The sequence below is a fragment of the Gymnodraco acuticeps genome, unplaced genomic scaffold (assembly GCF_902827175.1).
Source record: "Gymnodraco acuticeps unplaced genomic scaffold, fGymAcu1.1, whole genome shotgun sequence".
Classification (NCBI taxonomy): domain Eukaryota; kingdom Metazoa; phylum Chordata; class Actinopteri; order Perciformes; family Bathydraconidae; genus Gymnodraco; species Gymnodraco acuticeps.
Window position 1 is genome coordinate 1,411,433 of NW_022990526.1, and position 20,762 is coordinate 1,432,194.

The 20,762-nt window shown below is 39.1% G+C and overlaps 1 protein-coding gene across 4 annotated transcripts in view; it reads left to right on the forward strand.

Annotated features, from left to right (window-relative positions):
* Window positions 1-19,261, forward strand: part of LOC117553372 (neuropilin-2-like) — a 112,591-nt gene extending 93,330 nt beyond the window's left edge. Inside the window, exons 14-18 of one of the 4 annotated variants that reach the window (XM_034227264.1) lie at window positions 1-95; window positions 735-831; window positions 3,504-3,536; window positions 14,200-14,262; window positions 16,058-19,261. The exon at window positions 1-95 is cut by the window's left edge and continues 174 nt beyond it. In XM_034227264.1, the coding sequence (XP_034083155.1) occupies window positions 1-95; window positions 735-831; window positions 3,504-3,536; window positions 14,200-14,262; window positions 16,058-16,383 (614 nt within the window). In that variant the 3' untranslated portion in view covers window positions 16,384-19,261. Of the gene's footprint in view, window positions 96-734; window positions 832-3,503; window positions 3,537-8,354; window positions 13,926-14,199; window positions 14,263-16,057 lie in introns of those variants that run through there. The other 3 variants (XM_034227266.1, XM_034227265.1, XM_034227267.1) reach the window with 3 other exon arrangements.
* The last annotated feature ends 1,501 nt before the right edge of the window (window positions 19,262-20,762 follow it).

Consider the following 20,762-nt stretch of genomic DNA (forward strand, 5'->3'; position numbering starts at 1 on the left):
AGGAGGAGACGCTGCTGTGGGCTCTAAAGGGAGACCAGGGGAACGGCTGGAGGGAGGGCCGCACCATCCTGCCACAAAGCCCCAAGGAGTATCAGGTAACGGTTGTTTTTGAATTGGGATTAGGTTAAATTGCTGCACATAACCAGGGGCAGAAACAAGCAGTCAGTAGTTAAAGTGATGCAAAGGGTTTAGTTAGGGAAGACTTTAACTGCCTAATATACAGTAAATGTGGAGGCAAATACATACAAAACAAATCAACTTTATGCTACAAAAGACAGATTTACGAATTATGAACAAAGCTTACCGGTACTATCATGAACAAACTAACTTATTATTTTATATTAAAAAAATTGCATTATTAATCAATAAAGTAAAAAAGAAAATACCTCCACACTGTATCAAAAAATAAGAGAACCGTAAGTACATTTGCCTTCATTGTAAAATGTATTAAAAAAATTCTAAACTTAGGTTGCATTATTGATTTTTGTTTGTGACCTTTTGGGAGTATATAATGTTCATCAATGAGAGTATACAGTATGTAAACAAAAAACGTATTGTAAAAAAAGGGTAGGTGTAAATAAAGTTTCCGGTAAATATACATTTCCTTCCATGTTTTTTCTCCATATCAAATTATAACTTATCAATCGTTTATTTATTCTTTTTTATATGCTGAGATTCAACTATGGGGGTAAAGAAAGATTGTTGTAATATGTCTCTCTTCTTCTATGATCTAGGTGGCGTTCGAGGGCTTTTTTGATCACCCAACTAGAGGACACATCAGAATAGATAACATCCACATGAGCAGCAGCATGGAGCTGGAGGAGTGCACACGTAAGTCTCGTAACCTTTCTGTATACCTCTCTCTCCTTTTATCATTGACTCAGTAAAAGCACAGACATTCAGTCCATCTGTCTGTCTTTCTTTCTCCTTCACAACCTACTGTTTTCATAGTAGACCGGTTGAGCGAAAGAGAAGGGATAACACTCATAATGTTTCTCGTTTACACACAGACACACACACATACATAAAGAAATATATATATAAAAAAAGAAAGTGGGCCACAAACGGCCTTTGGGCATGGATTCTAATCTATGTTTCATATCTCCCTCTCTCTATCTCCCACCGTTTTATGATTCTTTCTTTCATTCTTCTTTCCCTATCCCTTGTCTTTCATTCTCTATAGGCCATAAGACGTAAACATAACAAATAAAAATACTACTTGTGCATGTAGGTATTCTGTGGGAAAAATGCTTGAGAGACTATGTGTTTGCCTGTCTCTCTCTCTTTGCTTACACACAAACCGGCCATCGAGACTGCTGTTGTTACTGATTTACTTCATTTATGGAAGCTTTTGTTATTACTGTCAGAAAAATGCAGACTTACTTGAAACACAGAGACTAGACACAGGATTAGCCTTTAAATCCTTCACATATTTCCCCATTTGACATACATAATTTTCTTACCCATGCTGCCACACACACCCACACTCTTCTCTCTGGGAAGTAATGGGAATATTGTTATCATTTAATGTAGCGACACAGCCTTTCACTCCGCACAGCAGGATAGTGAGCCTGATGTGAGCACACACACATACACACACACTAATGTAGAAGGTCATGTAATGACCACCACAGTAACATAACAAGCTTAAAACACTTCAAGCTGGTTCTCTTTCAACCCTGTTAAATGGAGCCTCGTGTGAATCTGAATTATCTTTGTCCAACTTATTTTTTTTTTTGTCTTACCAACCACAATAACATTGAGGCAAGGTCTCCGGTTGCCCTGTTGGTCACCTCCTCAGCTCATAGTATGTTTAAATAAGGCATAACGTATATTTGTTAAGTCTGGGAGTTTTACTGATTCACAAATAAAGATAGATTTAGTCATGAGGAATAATACTTAGCACGTAAAAACTGTACTGTACCTTAAGGGTTGGGTTTTTTCCTTTAAGGCTTTAACCAGGTGGATTGGGTCTAATGAAAAATGATGTCCAGTTGCATCATTGGAATTGTAGGATCCACCATCTTTAGTGTCTTACTCTGTCTTGGAACTTTAAGTCAGGATATCTTGGCCTTATTTCAACGTGTCCTTCACAAATCCCCTAAATTGCTGGAACACCTCCTGAATTTTTGAAATGACTCGGTCAATGGTCTTAACTAGATAGTATTTATTTTCGACTGTTATCACATATTACATTTGGTATGATTTTCTTATGCCAATATTTATTTACTAAATGTATTAAGTGTCTCATTTCAGTATTGCATACATCCATATTACTATGATTATCCAATAGGAGACATGCAACAGACGAAAGAACAAGAACGTATTCTCTCGACCCACTGTTGCATCTTCTTGCCATTCTGTTTGTGTTTTCCTCTGCGTTTCTCTTCTTTTTCATCTCCCTTTCACTTTCATAATAGATGATGTATCCTCCGGCAAATAATAAACAGCAGTACATTTCAGTCCCTGTTCCCATGACCCTTAAACTTACCTCCAGCCTTCATTCCCAGTCCTCTATTTCCCGTTTCTTCAATCTTTTCACCCTCCATCTCTCATCCACCCACTTCTTTCTTCTTCTCTACCCAACATGTCTGCTGCCATTAACATTTGTTTGTCACCTTAAGAAAATAGAGAGCAATCTCGGGAGGGCGAAACGTAGAATGACAAAGCAAAAATATGTTATAGTGTGAGCAAGTCTGAAATGACTGACACACAAAGACATAGAGACATTCAGGGAGGACACGCTTCCAGCCCATTTTTTTGTTTTCCTCTCCATTTTTAAAGACTGTCATCCAGGAAGATGTATGGGGCCTTTAGACTCCTATATTATGTCGGAACTCAACAAATCTTTATTGATTTTCTCCAAAAGAAGAAACAAGTGCATTTGCAAAACAGTGCGGCGTCTTGCAATTGTGCAATTCAGCTGTACTGAAATGCATTTCTGTTAACAATCATCAGAAATATAGTTGTTCAATGTCAATTTAATCATGGAAATATGCCACCGTACACTGAGACCAAGCAAATCCTAGGGATGATGTATTTGGTGCTGTATTTCATATTGTAAAATGCTACTTTAGAATGAAACAAATGCATTTAATCAAAGTCTTGTCATGCATCATATTTTATCCTTATGGTTTAGCTCATTCTGGACCTGTAGGGGCTTGTGGATGCTTACCGTTCACTCTTATGCTGAACAATAATGTACAAATGTAAGCACCAAGATGAAATGAAGTGAAAAAAATGCACAATATATATATACATATAACAGATATTACCTTATTATATTAATGACAACGTTGAGTATAAAAAAACACTGAAAAGTCCCCATGAACAGGAGAGTTAATGTTTGAACTCACACCCAGTATGAGCCATCTATATTTTAATCACCAACTAAGATGATCTCACATTGGTTTACAGCAGCCCTTATACCTTCATTGCTTTATTACACCTATCAACTACTAACTTTCATCATTCATATTTCTTTTTCTCTCTCTCTCCTACAGAGCCTTTACCTGCCTTAACTCCTGGCATAACCAGTAAGTTCTTCTTCCTCTTCCATGTGTACTTCCTGTGCAAAATGTCTGTGCTTTCTGCTTGTTGCTTAGCTCAGCTCGCAGCAACTGCACCGACCCTGAGCGACCTTGAAAGTGCATTATATGTGTTACAAACAGCTAGATATACACAAACCACACTTATTATAACTGAGAACGTTTCCAAAATAATCCAACTCTACTTGAATGATGCATCTACATAACTATGCATTTCATACAAAGTGTGGGACTTTGTCAGTTAATTTACCTTTTTGGATGGATGTAGACTTTTGCCACATTTAAGAAAGATATGGTGACAATGTTGCAACTTGATGGAATGGATCCACTGCATTGTTCCAGCATGACTCCCTGCATGCTGGGCTGACACTCTTGGTTGAGTAGTTTGGTATGTTCCTCAGTGAAAATAAATACTATTTTCCACTACATAAACAAATAGTTCCACAAGATAGTTTACTGCAGCAGCAACATTGGCCGACTAAGTACCAAGGCTAGGGTTAGGGTTGCACATACCAATACAAGTCTTTCATGCTACCATGTATGCAAGATCTTGTTGTGTGTAGGTATTGAATACAGTGAGTGTGTTCAGACCCACAGTCAATTACTGAAACATTGTTCATTTTGTTTGTTCGTATGGTAATTTACTTCAAAGGTGACATAGGAAAAGAAGGGCCATTGGTGAACTGCTCAAACAAAGTCCAAAAGTCTCCATCTTGCCTTTTCTCTAGTTTTCAATTAGTCTAAAAGGATTAGGGTAGAACCTGCCTCTGCTGTCCTGATCTCAGTCAATCCCAACGTGTTCTTAATTGTAGAGAACAGCACACTCGCACCTCATTGATTATGTGTTGCTGATTTGCAATCACCAAGTAAGCTTCTCTGCATTCCTTCATTCGACACCATAGAAGGAGCCTTTCTCATACAATCTATCTATTTTTCCTCTTTCTACTTTTTGCTGATTCTTTACTTCAACCTCAAATATTTGGTATTCATTCCCTTCTTACCTTTGTTTCCAGATGTTATTACTTGTTACTCCTATCCTCTTCTCACCTCAATCTACAGTTTAACTTTGCCCAGCAAGATGGTGCTCCCACTTGAATTAAATTCAGAGCTATTCACCATACTTTTGTATATCCTCTATCCTCAAATAGACCTGTCTGAAAGCAGATATAAAGGGCGTAGGTAGATTATGCTACTTATTTTCAAAGTGTGGGTCAGGTCCTAAAAGGCTACTCCCCAAAGATATGAACACTGGTGTTTTTACTGTTAGGAGACCGGGCCTTACTGACATGGAATGATAACAAAGTTGGACGACGTACACAAAAAAAAAATGTATTTGCCCAATCTGAGCACTATATCAAGACTTGTCACGGTTAAGATCAAATCTATTTATTTTACTCCTTTTTACCACTCTCTGGGACAGACTTTTGTTTTGAACCTGGGGGCTAAAGCACAACAATCAACAACATTTGGTTGATTTAGGTCCATAATACAGATCCTGTGTGCTCTATTCAGTAAGTTCAGTATGTGTGTGTGTGTGTGTGTGTGTGTGTGTGTGTGTGTGTGTGTGTGTGTGTGTGTGTGTGTGTGTGTGTGTGTGTGTGTGTGTGCGTGCGTGCGTGCGTGCGTGCGTGCGTGCGTGCGTGCGTGCGTGCGTGCGTGCGTGCGTGCGTGCGTGCGTGCGTGCGTGCGTGCGTGCGTGCGTGCGTGCGTGCGTGCGTGAATAGATCAAAAACATTCTTTGAATACTGTGGGATACTTGAGCAGCACTTCGTTTTGTTCACCACAATACAATTTAATAAAAACTAAAATACCATTCCCTAAAATAGCAAAAGCCTGACAAGGAAAACTCACCTGACTCACATACAAAGTATTTGACCTAATGCTCGCGAGTTCCTCAGATTATTGAATTCTGTGCGGGTATCATATGACTCGCAGCATGACAACAGTGTCAGTTCTTGCATACGTGTGTTTTCATGAGACTGAGCCCCGGACTTAAGGATTACATGTCTCCTGCGAGACGCCTGCTGAAAAGTGATCTAGAACTAATACTGCCTATATAAGAGGATTTATATAGAAGTGCCTTGGTTGTGATATTTGTTGGTTTGTCTAGATGTGGATAATTAGAGTTAGTGTTTGAGTTGTGGCTTTGGACAAGCAGGGTTTCTGTCTTTTTTACCAACATTATTCAGATGAAAGGGGGTTGAAACTGGATTTTAAGTGATAAAGGCATACAAAGATAAATTAATTGAACAATTATTTAAATTCACTTAATCCAAATGTGAGGAGGAAAAAAGTGATCAAGGATCAGGGCAAGGTTGTAATTGTATTTTCTTATAATCCTCCTATAATCTTCTTCTATGAAATGACATGTGCCCAGTGGAGAAAAACGAATACAATTATATTTAATAAAATAAATCAATTGACCCAAAATCGCATTAAGGGAGAACCTTCAGGAGGACTGGAGACCAGATTCTAAATGAAATATGTAATTATAGTCTGATAACACGATCCTCATTTCACAACAATGGCAGTCTCATTATGGTGTGACGGGGACCAGTGTGCCACACTGTTGGTTTTTTTTGTATCTATGGCAACCAAGGAGGCATTTGGCTTCTTGAAAGAAAAAGACTGGCGGCACATTGAGCAATCATGCTACACACAAATGGAGAAAAGAAGCACATTCTGCCTTCAGTTTGAGTATACAGAGTAGTTATAGATCCATGTTTTGAAGTATACCATTCAGAAAAGGACAGATTCAGTGTGTGAAGTGTCAGACCTTGAATGAGAAAGGTAGTAATTCCGCGATTCAGAAACTCTAGTAACCAATGTTCCTCGAAAGCCACACTTTTTTAGCTCGTTTAAGGAGTGGTGCTCTTGAGAAATTACTCCCTTTGTTCCCCAGATCCCTCCGTAAAAAGCAAAGTAACGGTCAATTTGATTTGATTTGAAACCCTCATCCATGTCTTAATCCAGTGCTGGGAAGGCTCTCTGTGCAGGCTGCTTAGAGCCCAGCTTTACAATCAAAGCTATTTTAAACCCTTAAAGAGTATGTCTGAACTTAAAAAATAAAAATGAAGCTCACTGGTTTCCTCCTGTCTTACTCTGCACCTCTCCTTCCTTTGTCCCATTATTATTGCTCTCTCGTCTCCATCTATTTCCTCTTTCCTTCGTCCTTTCTTTTTCTCTTTCACATTCCTCCGTTCTTTTCTCTGTCTCTCTTTCTTCCCCGACCTCTCTCTCAGCGGGTTTCTTTCACAGTGAGTTGACAGAGTATTGAAGTTTCAGACAAACCCTCTAATGCAGGATTAAAGATATCATGGCAGGATTAGCTCTCTGCCTTCAATTCGCCTCCCTCCCACCCTCTCTCCTCACTTTCTGCCACCCCTCTCTATTTCAACCCTTTCTTTCTTCCTGTAAAGCCTTCTCTCTTATCCTTTCTCTACCCCTGTAATTTCTCTCTGATTTCCCCTATTCCCCTCTCTTTCTTCCTCCACTCGACTCCCTTTAATGCCATCGTACCCTGATAAAAGCAGCTGCGTTCTCCCGAATACAACTACTCGAAACTCCCCACCCTTTGTCCAAATCAGCCAGTCTCTCGCATTATCAAGGCTTTGCATTCTCTGATCGAGTCCAACGTATCGCATGAGCCTCTGCGTGTCAATGTGCAGCTAATGCTTGTGACGTTTGCATTTTTTTCTGAAGAATGAAGACTGAAGGCGACTTTAGATTGAATGCAATTGGATGTTTAAATGTTTGGAAAGTGAGCTAAATCTGGAAGCTAAATCATTTGTATGCCTGCTGTTGATCTTACATATTATTTTTGTTGAATACCAGCCAGCCACAATACTTTTTAGCTCACTGCTGCACTAATTGACCATTCTCCCATTTCCCTAAGTTACTGTTACAAGGCCTGTCAAGCTTTCCATACTCTCATGCTTTGTATGCAATTTACTTTGATGACAATGTAAAATTAACAATTCAATTATTGGTTAATTTGAAACAATAGCCCCTTGATTTTAGAAAAAGCTTCTCATTTCTAGCTGTCATTCATCAATGGCGGCTAAAATGGCGGATTTGTTGATGCAAAGCTAATTAAGTTAACGTTAGCATCATTAGTTGGTTAAAGTGCTGTCCCCAGCTGACTTATATTAAAATAAGAAACCTGTAAAGGTGTTTTTGAACATGCACAATGGCTATATTGATATTTTACTTTTGAAAAACTGGGCTAAGCTCAATGTACCAGGCCAAAAGTACTCATCCTAACCAGATGATGATCCGTGTAGAAAATGCTAGTATTTCAAGAACAAAAGGTAAAGATGAAACGTGAGACATTACAACATAAATCTGTTTAGTTTACAAACTTAACTCCACAAACTGTTAGTAACTTACTTTTATTTATTTTTGTGAGCCCAGGAAGCAATCATTTTTGCTACCAATAGTAGACCTAGTTAGCTAAGCCTGATTAGCTAATGCTAAATGACACTTTGTTTAATCCATTCCTTATACTTTGCTTTTGGATTTTGGGAGGACTACTAAACAACATAACCCTACAAACTCATAAAAGGTTGAGTATTGCTTTAACTACAGCTCAACACAAATTCAGCATGTAGAGGAATCCAAAGCTTGCCAGACCTGCCCTGCTAGTTATGAGCTATGGTTGCTAGGCTATGATTTGACAAACACTATCTAGGGGCTTTTAGCGAAGAGTCAATTAGACAATAAACAACCTTTACTTTCCAATGCAGCCTGCATGCCTGCCTCCATGGTCCATAGTGCCAACCAGTAATGTGTCCTCCTGCCCTCCAGGGGGTGCCATGTCTGGGATGGAGCCCACAGTAGACACAGTGGCGGTGCAGCCTGTCCCCACCTACTGGTACTATGTGTTGGCAGGAGTCGCCGCTCTCTTACTGCTGGTGATTGTAACCGTGGTGGTGACACTGTGCTGCCATCGGTACCACTGGGCACCAAAGAAGTCCAGCGCTGGTCACCATCATTCAGTGACGTACCACAACAGCCAGCAACCCAATCAGCAAGGTCACCAAAACTGCTACCAGAACCAAAATCTCAGCTATAATCGGATCCAGAGCCCCAACCAAAACCACCTGTATCCAGCTACTGGGCCGAGCCCGAGCCTTGACCCCATGCTCACCATCAGAATGGATAAAGACGACAGCTATGACTCCCAGTGTTGAAAACAACCGGACACCATGTGAATGATAACATTTGATTGGATTGCTTTGTCAAATAAAGCGATGAAAGGGAGTGAAATCTCCCTCAACATTCATAATGGGCACTCTTCACTGATCTACATGGAAGAGACACTGCTGTTGCTGATGACTGATCTGATTGTCTGATCAGCATGCACTTTTGATAAAACTATATTGTTGGCTGACACTGGCAGAATGTAATCCTGACGTTACCATCATCAGGGAGAGTAGATGAAATAACTTAAATTGCCAATTCTGATGGCCTGATTACTTTTTTGATGTACTTAAGAGAATTCTGACTTCTACAGCTGCACCTTGACTGTGAACATAACACATGTAGTGTACATTGTCACTGTTGTAACAGTATATTTTCCTCCTTTACAAATGTCAAAGTAGGATATATCTGGCTGCAGTTTGGACACTGCCTGCCTCCAAATAACCTTTCCAACAGAGAAGGGATTTACACAAAGCTACACGGAGATAGAAGTCACAATGTGTGCTGCATTAAAAGAGAGAAGGCTATTTCTCTGGGGCAGAATGAAGCCTCTGCTTATTTGTCCACTAGCCTTTGAGAAACCGAGAGTGACAGAGACAGATTAAGAACAGAAAAAGGGAAGAAGTACGGATAGAATTAGTGCTGCCCGTCCAGCCGTGACAGATAGAAGGCTACAGATCCACCGTGGGTGGTGAAGGAGGAATCAGTGTTCTCTGTCTTGTTTACACGGCAGGGTAGATAGGATGAGACAGCTTAAGTCGCATCCTGCAGACCTAGACACAATTCCTCTCTGCAACACACAGTCTCGAATACATATGCACGGACACTTCGGAAACTTTTAAGTGGCTAATAATTGAGTCTTGCGTCAAGCCCCGAGTGCATTTTTCATTACATCCTGATATGCCTTTCTTAAAGTGTGCTTTAAAACTATTACCTCCTCACCTCCAGAACGAGGTTGTGCCTCAGTGTCAAATAGGAGTATGAATGGACAGTTTTGCCTTGATCTCATAGATAATCCAATGCCTGTGTCTGTTAATGTTCAACATGAGTATGTCCTGCACACATTAGACTGAATGAATGAAACAAATCCTAAATGTATTGAGTATCTTAAGATGCAGTTTGAAGTCTGTGCAAATGTTTTTGTTTTCTCCTTTGATAATTTAATATATTGTGAAAATATTGTTTGTGGCTGCACAGTTTTGCTTCTATTCCTTTCATTCACCATGGTATTTCAAAATCAAACTTATTTCTTGATGTCTACTTAATTATCCATCCAACTTTATTTGTTTGCCTTTTCTCATGATTTCCAACGTTGACAGATACGTTAGCATAACACTTGTGTGCCATGATGCATTTTTGCAATGTCGAGAGTACCATTAGCACTTTTTCGCTTCTTGATAATGATTATTTTGAAGGCTTTGATGATTCATTCTGACAATTTCTTACATTTACTGTGAATCTTAATATAAAAAAGTGGAGTAATGTACTGGTTGTGAATTGAATATATGTTCTTGCTTTGTTATCACATACTATTACAGTATGCCTCCATGTGCTTTTTGATGTTTAATAGTTATTCAATGTTTATTTTTATACTCACTGGCTGTTGTTTTTAAGGCAACAGTTATGTGGATTGTGTTCACTGAGATGATCTTAACAACTTTTTCTGTTATGTAAAATTTTGCAACAGCAAACGTTTTTCCCTCATTAGCACCCATCTTCAAGGTTAAGTGCTATATGGATAGGAAATGGAAGAAATTAAGTATGTCATGTTGAAATTATCCAAAGCATGAACAAAACTTAATGAATTTGCTTGGTTTTGGTTGAAAAATAATCAACTTTCGATCCACTGTAGTATTTCTCAGCAGTTCACCATCTTATGTTGTAGGCTACTCCTTTACATCATTTTGTTCATGCACAAATCCCCTAGCCCTTTTTTTTTTTTATCAAAACCCCGCTTATTCCTATTCTCCTCCCTTTATCACAAATCCTCCCAGCAAAAAAAACACAGGAGGGAAAATGAGAGGCAGAAAGGAGAGGAGAGCAAACTCTCTCAGAGGAAAAGGGCCCATTAAGCGAGCCCCCTTTGCCTCCACAGAATGCGCCCAGAGATGGAGGAAGATGAAAGAAGTAAAAAAAATACTTTTCTAAAGATAGATTTTTTTTCTTTCCGAGAGGAAGGCTAACGGGGAGGCAGGTCGGGTTTGGATTGAAGGAGGAGGGCAGGTTGTTTCAAACACAAAAGCAGATGAAAGAAGTCTTTTGGCAGAATAGACAGAGCGATGACACACATGTTCTCAAACAAACATAAACCAGTGTTAGCAGAGAAAATGCAGTCACTCCAATAGTTGCATGCATGTTCAGAAACCACTCTGCATCTCTCCATATTGACGTGTTTCCTCAAATTGTGTCTCGTTTTGTATTCTCGTTATTTTATGCTCGCACATCCATCCCCTCTGCCTTCCATTTCAATCGACTTGTGCGTGATTTACACATGATATGACTCACTCTAGCAGCCCTGTGCTGTAACCCAATCAATGTGGGTCTGAAATTCTAATGGAGGAATGATATATTACTGTATTTATGTTGTGCTACCAATGCACTTTTTCCCCCTTTCATTCTCCTTCCCTCCATCAAAGTTTTTGCAAGATTTGGAAAATGTGCTGGCTTGTCTTCATGCCGCACTTCTAAATCAGCCATCCCTCACTCTCCTCTCGCTGCTCCATCACAGACTACTTTGAAGCCCTTTAATATTTCTAATTAGTTAATGGAGCTGATTGCATTCATAAAACCCTGCAGTAAGCATTTCTAGCCCTCCGGCCATTTCTTTTTCCTTTTTTTCCCCTGCCTCCTCCTCCTCTGTGTCCTGGAGAAATATTACGAGTGAAAGCACTCAGGTCCTTGGGTCCCCGCTGCAACAGCGCATGGTGCCAAAGAACTATCCATGTATTTTCCCCAATAAAGAAAGCCCTCCCTTTTTATTCTTCTCTTTGCTAATTGGAGAGTGGAGATCAAATGGGGCTACGGGGAGTTGTAATCTCCTTTCAGATCCGCATGATGATTCTTCTCAGGATCCTAGCCTGAGGGCTTTAGGCCAGGATCATTAGAAAGTGTTCAACAGTCGTCCAAAGAGTGTCCGTCCAACCATCTCTCTTTTTCCCCGTTATCCGGATTATTTTGCTTTCTTTAATGTTTTGTCAAGGCCTGTGGTGATTTCATTTGACTGTGAGAAAGGAGAAGCTAGAGCCGGAGGGTCTGTTGTGAGACTGTACATTAACACAACCAGAACAAATTAGATGCTTTCAAGTGTATGTACGAATGTATAGTCTTACATGGAGAGTACATTTCAGTGAGACCTCCAGAACATATTATAATTTGCAGTGTGACTACTGGGATCAGCCATATTTATAACTTTAGTATCGGTTGTTTCACTGCTGATTGCCTGTGCCGCTCAGTAACTGCAGTACTTTAAATTAAAGGGGCCCTTTTATGCTTTTGGGGTTTTTCATTTTCCTGTAGTGTTTTCTATAGGTTCGTCTGCATGGGAATGCTCTGCAAAGGCTAAAATCAAAAAGTAGGGGCGTCTTGACTTGACTCCTTAGTTTACTAACATAGTGTCATCAATGTGTTACACTCGTGCCCCTATTGGCTAGCTAGGCTAAGGGGCAGAACATCTTTAAGCTGTTGACCAATCACAACAGAGTCTGCCAGCTAACCAATCAGAGCAGACTGGGCTCTGGTTTCAGATAGATAGTGAAAAAGAAAAAATATAAAGCACTTTTTGAAAATTAAAGCATGGTACAGTGGAGGCACACAATACAAAAATGAGCATAATAGGGCCCCTTTAAATAACATGAGAACCTTATTTTGTTTTGTTGGGTGTTTCAGACATTTCAAGTCATGTTCATAATCTGCAGTCAAATGTGGAGTTTATATAGCACTTTTTACTAATTTGTCACTTCATTTTGGTAATGTGACATCACACATTTTAGGGGTTAAGTGCATCTAGAGTTTTATTTTTTTCTCGAAAATCGACCTTGATGATGCCATTTCTATTAAGTGATTCAATGATGTTGTTATTGTTCTTTGATTTCTTATTGTAATAATGGTTTTTTTATTGATCAGAAAGATTGTTTGTGATGTAAATCTGACTGATCATTCAAAAGCATGGCCTCAGCCAGGGATGAACTTGGTTTAAACTTAAACTGTGACTAGCTTAGTAAAACCAGCGTTGAAGTGCTTAAACATTCGTCCCTGGCTTCAGCCGCCTCACTGTATTTACTCCTCTGACTCTGTGAGGGACATAACTCGACTTTATGATTGTCTTTTTAACTCGCGCTGCATTTTACTGTCTCGCACTTCAAGCTAATTACATATTGAACTACAGAGAAACACACAAAGCCAAGCGGCACCCATACTCCATCCCATAATCAAATAATTAAATAAGCAAATTCTAAAACATCAGAGAAAGACTACACTCCATTTAGCAAAGGATTTCTTGGTTCGCTGTTATTAACATTAAAATCCAATTGAGTCGCTTTCTTTTAGTTTATTCTATAATTGGATTTGGAAGTAAATTTTGTGTCATTTAAAGGATGGGATTCACTTCTTTTTTTCAAGGAAATTACCTCATATTTAATACATGAGCGAATATCTTAATTTCTCAGATAGCAGGTGTCATTCAAAGTATTAATTTAGTGTTATTATTTACAAAATAACAAGTATTGGAAGTTCGTAAAAGCTGTTTATAGGAGACATTGTCTGAATGCCCCGTTAAGATTGTCTCATAGGAAAATGACCTTATCTAACTAAGGAAATGAAGCTCTGTATCCTTTTTCCTATCAACTAAATTAGTTTTTCAACTCTTATCTTTGAATATCTATGACGGTTTCATTTAATATGTTTTTGGATCCTTTGCCCCAGCAATAAATGATTTTTACAGTAGCTGCCCAGATACTGCTCTATTTTTTTTCTTCTGAGGACTTTAATATCAATTTCCTGAACTGAAACTGAAATGAAGCAGAATTTAGCTTCCAATCCCTTCAAAGCCACGCACTTCAGCCTGCCTCAGAAATATAATGTGATATTTTAGCTTGTTGAATTTCATGGTCTTGGAATAAAAAAGAAAATATATTGTTGGGAATGTGAAGGTAATAAAAGTGATATTTTTCTATGAAACGGTTTTGTGTCCTTTTATTTCGCACTTCAGTTTCCCCTTTTCTCTCTCTTGAAATAACATGGTTTAAAGGCGATCTCTAGCCTGATATCAACAGTTTTAACAAGACCACTCACTCTTTGAGCTGTTTGTGTAGTTTGATTTCCAACTACAAATAGAGCTTGTGTGCTCACAAATGGATGATGCTATCACAACATGGTTTTTCACTTTTCAGTAGTTCTGACTTGACTGGATGTTTGAGATTAATAATATTTTCTGTCTGTATCGTTTCAACAGATCCCAGGCCTATGGATTTTGGAAAGGATCCTGTTTTCAACCCGAAGACATCCATCAATGGAGGTGAGGTTCAAAGTCCCCTTCTTGTCGCTTATTTCCTTAACTTTGTGTCCTTTCCTCTTTCCCTTCCTTTCCTTTCCTTCTTTTGCTTCCCTTTAATTTCATTTTTTTGTCTCACCTCTCCTTTATTTCCCTCCCCTCACCTCTCCCATATTTTCATTCCCTTTCCTTCCCTCTCCTCTCAGCCTGAGGCTGTACTGGCTTGTTTTACAAGTCTCACCCACATAATAGTGAAACAGCTCTTTAAGCAGAGGCATGCCCATGGCTCTGCTTTTCTTGTGATCCCACAAGAACAAGCCTGTGGCAACAGTGACAGACTATCTCTGCTGTGTCTGAGAGAGCATCCAAAAGTGTGTGTCTGTGTGTGCATGTGGGCTTCCTCTCCTCCTCTTTTATGTTTCGTAGCAGACAAAGCGAGACAGACAGCTTCCTCCTGGGCACCTAGAAAACATCTGTCTGTAACAATCACACTTTACTTCCTGTAGGTCTTTGGATGTGTGTCTGTTAAGAGTATCGGTGTGTGTGTTTCTGTAGTTGTGTCTGTGAACAGTATGTGCACATGCATGAGTTATTATCCTGTGTTTCTCCCATCCCCCCTGACAGATACAAGAAGAGTACTCAACCTTTACCTCGCTAAACAAGTCTGCTTTTTGCCTGTGTGTGTGTGTGTGTGTGTGTGTGTGTGTGTGTGTGTGTGTGTGTGTGTGTGTGTGTGTGTGTGTGTGTGTGTGTGTGTGTGTGTGTGTGTGTGTGTGTGTGTGTGTGTGTGTGTGTGTGTGTGTGTGTGTGTGTTGTGTGTGTGTGTGTGTGTGTGTGTGTGTGTGTGTGTGTGTGTGTGTGTGCGTGCGTCTGCCATAAAACACTCTAAATGTAGTACTTAATTGCAGATTGGCTTGTTCATGTGTATACTATACATTCATTAAGTGGATTAGCAAGATCGCTTATGCCAACTAGATGTGCACACAAGACACACCGGAGAGCTCCTTTACACTAATTCATTTTATTATGTTTCCAAACTAATGAAGTCTATAACAACAACAGTTCTGGGGATACTGAAACGAACATTTGTCTCTAATACAGTTGAATACATTTGTTAAAGTAAGACTTTTCTACTGTAAAGAAATACCACATCCTTCTCATACACAAGTCCTATGTAATGTATAAGACCGGTCAAATCAAATAGTTTTTGCTTCTACAGCTTGACTTGGTATGGCATAACCTTTTTCTTATAGTGGCTAGTTCAATTTCAGATAGTTATTCCTGTTTGATTGAGTCAGTTGTCCATTTCTGACTCCTCTCAGACCATTATAATACAGTGCAACCCCATTATTTCATAATGGTCACTTGTGACCTCAGTGGTGCTATTAAACAAAAGTCAAACTTACTCAATTTAAAGGAATATTCCAATGTTTTTACATGCATACTGTTGAGGCTTCTTATCAGTTTTTTGTATTTCTCAATTACTGTATTCTTGGAACCTGTTGAGTTGTCTAAACCTTTACGGTTAAGATTATTAATTTAAATGATGCATGCAATCATTAAACTTGTTATCAATGCAACTCAACCTTGGTGCCAAACAACAATTATGTCAATAGAAGTGTATGAAAACCAATGATTGCGTATAATGATAGGAAAAACACATGGACAACCCTCAATTACACCAGTGTGACTCACTTTGAAATTAAGTATGATTTGTAGCAAAATTACTTACATAAGCAAAACCATTGATAACCCATGCTTCCTGAACATAAACATGTTTCAATGATGTATTCCCTAACGTTTCCTGTTTTCTCTCCAGACTATGTCTTCCCAGGTTGGTCGTCCTTTTCCACCCCGTCCTCCTCCGATGTGGACCCCTCCTCCGTCACCCTGATGTCGGAGAAAGACAAGGACAACGCCTGGCTGTACACGCTGGACCCCATCCTGCTCACCATCATCGTGATGAGCTCCCTGGGAGTGCTTCTGGGTGCGGTGTGTGCGGGACTGCTCCTCTACTGCACATGCTCCTACAGCGGGCTGTCCTCGCGCTCCTCCACAACGCTGGAGAACTACAACTTCGAGTTGTACGACGGGATCAAGCATAAAGTGAAGATCAACCAGCAGAGGTGCTGCTCAGAGGCATGAATAGATGGAAGAAGACTTTAGGGAACTAGATCCCTCGCCAAAGTTCTTTTGGTTCTCAGTTTGGACAAAGAAAATATGAAAAGGAAGCACTATGTAATATTTCAATCCCCTACCTTTTATCCTGCTCTGATATCTAAAGGGGGAAACATTCAACCCGGAGTGTCCCCACCTTTTTGGGTGCCAGTAGGAACATTGATTTCCCAATGAGGCCTAAAGCGGGGGAACACCTGATCCCAATCCCTCCTCCCCACAGTAGGCCTACTGTATCTCCTCTGCCTGCAGGAGAGAGCCTGCTTGATTCTTAAAGCCTGTGAATGATTGAAGGAATGAATATGAATGACAGATCTAACATAGAATATAACCCACCAGCCACTGGAATGAAGCTTGTATGTTGATGGACTGCAGCACTGTGACAATCTGGACGTTTGGACCAAAATGACAGCACAGTCTTATGTGAGGTGTTCAAATGTGACATGTACCCATTACTGGTACTTTGTACATGGGCAATGTGAACTGTGTCCTCGTTGGCTTTAATTAAGAATGTGGCTGAAATGAAAAAGCTCCAGACTATTGGTGAAGACTTCAGCACCAGTGGACCATTCAATGTGTGTACTTTTGACTGAAATCAACACATATCAAGCGAATGCCTATCCCCCCCCCCGCCCCTAAAGAAGTTTGAAAAGATATCAAACTGAAATGAATCTAACGGTAAAGACTGATTTAAAAAGGACATTTTCTTTTTATTTGTTTCCAAGAGTTTTAGATATGAGTTCTGAGGCTTTCAAACGTCCATTAGTCCGCCACATGGCGCCGCTCCTTTGTCTGCCCCGGGGTCTGCGCTTTGTGAAACCAGTGGCATAGAAGAGTAATGGTGACTGTTTTGTTATGTTTTAGACTTGTGTCTGTTTGGAAAAAAAAGGTTAAAGAAAAGCCAGCTTCAGTTCGTAGCCGCCCTGTAGAGCTCTTACGCCATTTTTAGACTTTCTTTAGCGTTGTGTTGGACTCCATGGTCTTAACTGTTGCTTCAGTCCTTTTCTATTTTCACACATTTTCCATTGATCAGACTTTACAAAGGAAGGTAAAGGAAGATGGAAGATGGAAAATCAGAATTTTATTTAAATCTAACATGCTGTTATGGAGTCGTGCTTTAGATTCAGTATTCTAGGGTTTGTCTTTGGTATATATCTATATTTTTTTGCTTTTCAGACTGTATGATGCCCAAATGATGGACAGACACTGTGAACAAAATGTCAGTGATTGTTTTATCGCAACCTATGGATTGCCAAAGAGCTGTGTACAGTATGTGCACAGGGGGTCTGAACAAGTGTTAAAAGAGGCCGGGTGGAGAATGGACTGAGAGATAAATCACCCTGCCTTTTATCCAACGCTCTTATAGCGTCACCCCCCCTGAATGAAGGACGCTCAAAAAAACGGAAGGAGAAGGAAATGACTAAAGGAGGATAGTGGAAATCGTACCATCGACTTTCTTGGACACACAATCGAGCCTTAAGCTAACTACAGTAAACGCTGTATCGGAAGACAGCCATCGAGGAGTGCCAGTGCTGCTGATGAACAGGAGGAGACACACACACACACACACACACACACACACACGAACACACACACACATACATAAGTTAGACAGGAAGAAAGAGAGAGACAAGGGAATTATATGGTTATTATATGGTTATATGGTCGCAGCTGTTTCTCCGACAAAAATACATCTTATGTCATTATTTGGCTTCAGCTTAATACATTTTGTTGGAGTTTTTTATATCTAGTAGCGCAATGGAGCAATATCTCTTGTTTGTATCAAGCATCTATACAAGCATGCAGAAACTCACATTTGTAACAAGGGAGAAGGCAAGCTAGCAAGCAATTTGACATTATATGGGTATAAAACAGCGGAAATGCATTCAAGATAGTTGTTGAAGCCCTTAAAAATACACACAATGTTTGGTGTTGACAGAATGCTTATTCAAACACTTTTACAAATACACATGAATTGGAAATAGTCGGAGACTGACTTCTTTAGTGTCAAAATAACACATGCATTTGAAGTAAACTATCTGCAGTTAAAGATGTGCCTTGAACATTGGATTAACTTGTAATTTGAAGTCTATGAAAGATTTATATGAAACCATTCATTTATACAACTGGAGTTGCGCTGAGAGAAAGGTGATTGTCTGCCTGGAAATGTATCTGGCTGACAGACTGATAGGACAGTCAATAACACGAGACTGTCAGCAGGATAGGTGAAAGCTGACAAACCAGACAAAAAATACACACAGAAAGTATAACAGAGGAAGGAAAGTCTGGGGGGAAAACATGTCGCACTTGTTGTTTCCCCCAGTCTCTCTCATCTCTTCCTTTTCAGTGGTATTGTTTGGATAAAGCCAACAGGCCTAGTGAGATGAAATAAACAAAAGAAAAGTGGGATCATAAAAAGGTGTGGAAAGAAGATCGTGTAAGGAGAGATAAAGGGAGTGGATATAATAGAGAGAGACAGAGGGTTTTCTGTCCATCTAACTGCGTTTTCGTTGGACTGTTTTCCAAGTGCCTTGGAGCTCTTTTATTATGTCTCTCGAACGAACACCAGGTCATTTAGAAACACACACCAGACTCTCTCTTTCTCCCGCTTGTCTTTTAACACTTTCTTTCTTGAAGTCCATTTAGTATTACCTCTTCTGTCTCTATGGATACACACATAAATACACCGACACACTCATACACACACACAGACAAATGCATTAAGATGTACACACACAAACCTACGGCACTGGCCAGATAACTCAAACTGTTGTTTGTAGACTTTGTACAGATGAATTTCTTTTTTAATGTTATTATTATTATTTAATAAAGGCTAAATAACAAGTGATTTGGTTCTTCATTTTGTATTGCTTATGTGTATTTTGTATGTGTTTATTTGTCTTAAGTTTTAGTGCTAATTATATGACTAACTTACCTAGTCGAACATCCAAAGCATTTCATGAGTTTTATTCAGGGTTCATCGTTTTATAAAAGGAGAGAATGGGGTAAATATGTTTGACCTACAGCATATTTAACACTCCCACTCATAAAAGAGTCGTTTTGTGTCATACTGATAGAAAAACAATATCTTCTTGCAAGTTTGTCAGTTAAGAGAATAATGCAAATTCTACAAAGTATGGAAAAATAATTATGGCCCATAATTAATAGTTGAGTAAAAGTGTGTGTTTGTGTTTCGATTTACATTTTTAACATCTGCTGTCTTTTTTGTATATATCTAAAGCATACAATAATGAGCCTGGAGCTTATCATATTGGACTGAAAATTGTGACGCTTTTGGAATAACTAGATAAGAGTTGGAAATAATGCAAGTGTAAAATGTTGCGTGTGGGTGTCTGCACAATATAAATCAACACATTTAAGAATTGGGTATTAAGGCAGCAATGTATTTGAAACCACAGTTAGAAGAAAACACATTTAAAGAGGTGTTTTTCTTTCTTTTCCTAAAACATTTAAAACTTCACTATAGACTGCCCTACATCCCTGACCATCTGGCCCTCTTTACTATGCATCCTAATTCTAGTTTGGTTATAGCACTTTAATTAGCTTGGAGAGCCCTTATCAGTGATTTCTCTGCATCAGCATTTCTTCACCTCTTTCTTCTTGTTTTTTTTCTCATACCTCCTGCCCTCATTTGTCCATTGCTTCTTTATCTCACTATTACTCTTCTCCTTTGGAGACCGACCCGATTCTCACGCTGCTGTCCACCAGTCAAGTGTTAAAGCTGGATCTGGCTGGTTGATCATAAGATTATATGGGCGATGATCCTCTCAGGGTGTTCTGCACCAAATCTGTTACCCTCACTTCCCTCTTTGATTTAGATGAATATTTTTAGAAAAATGTAATTTAAAAGGATATAAAAAAACTCATAGTATAGTATTTTGGAACAATTATATGTCAAGAATATCATGAAAGAAAGATATCATGAAAAAAGTTTTATTTAGTTGTTTTAGTATACTGATAAATATGACGAAAAAAGTCATACTATACTTGACGGAGTATGGTATGGTAAAGCATGTCAAAAACCTAGCCATAGTATAGTATAATGTACATGAATATTGTTTTAAGTTTTGAAAAGACGACATAGTATGTCCAAAATATCATTAAAAACGACGTAGTATAGTATGTCCAAAATATCAGAAAAACGACAAAGTAATTGTATGTCAAAAATATCAGAAAAAACGAAATAGTTTAGTATGTCGAAAAATATTTAAAAAACGACATACAGTAGTGAAGTATGTTGAAAATATCCCAAAAAACGACATTGTAGTATGTAGACAATATCATAATAAACGACGTAGTATCAGAGATGGGGTCGTTAATAAAAAAAA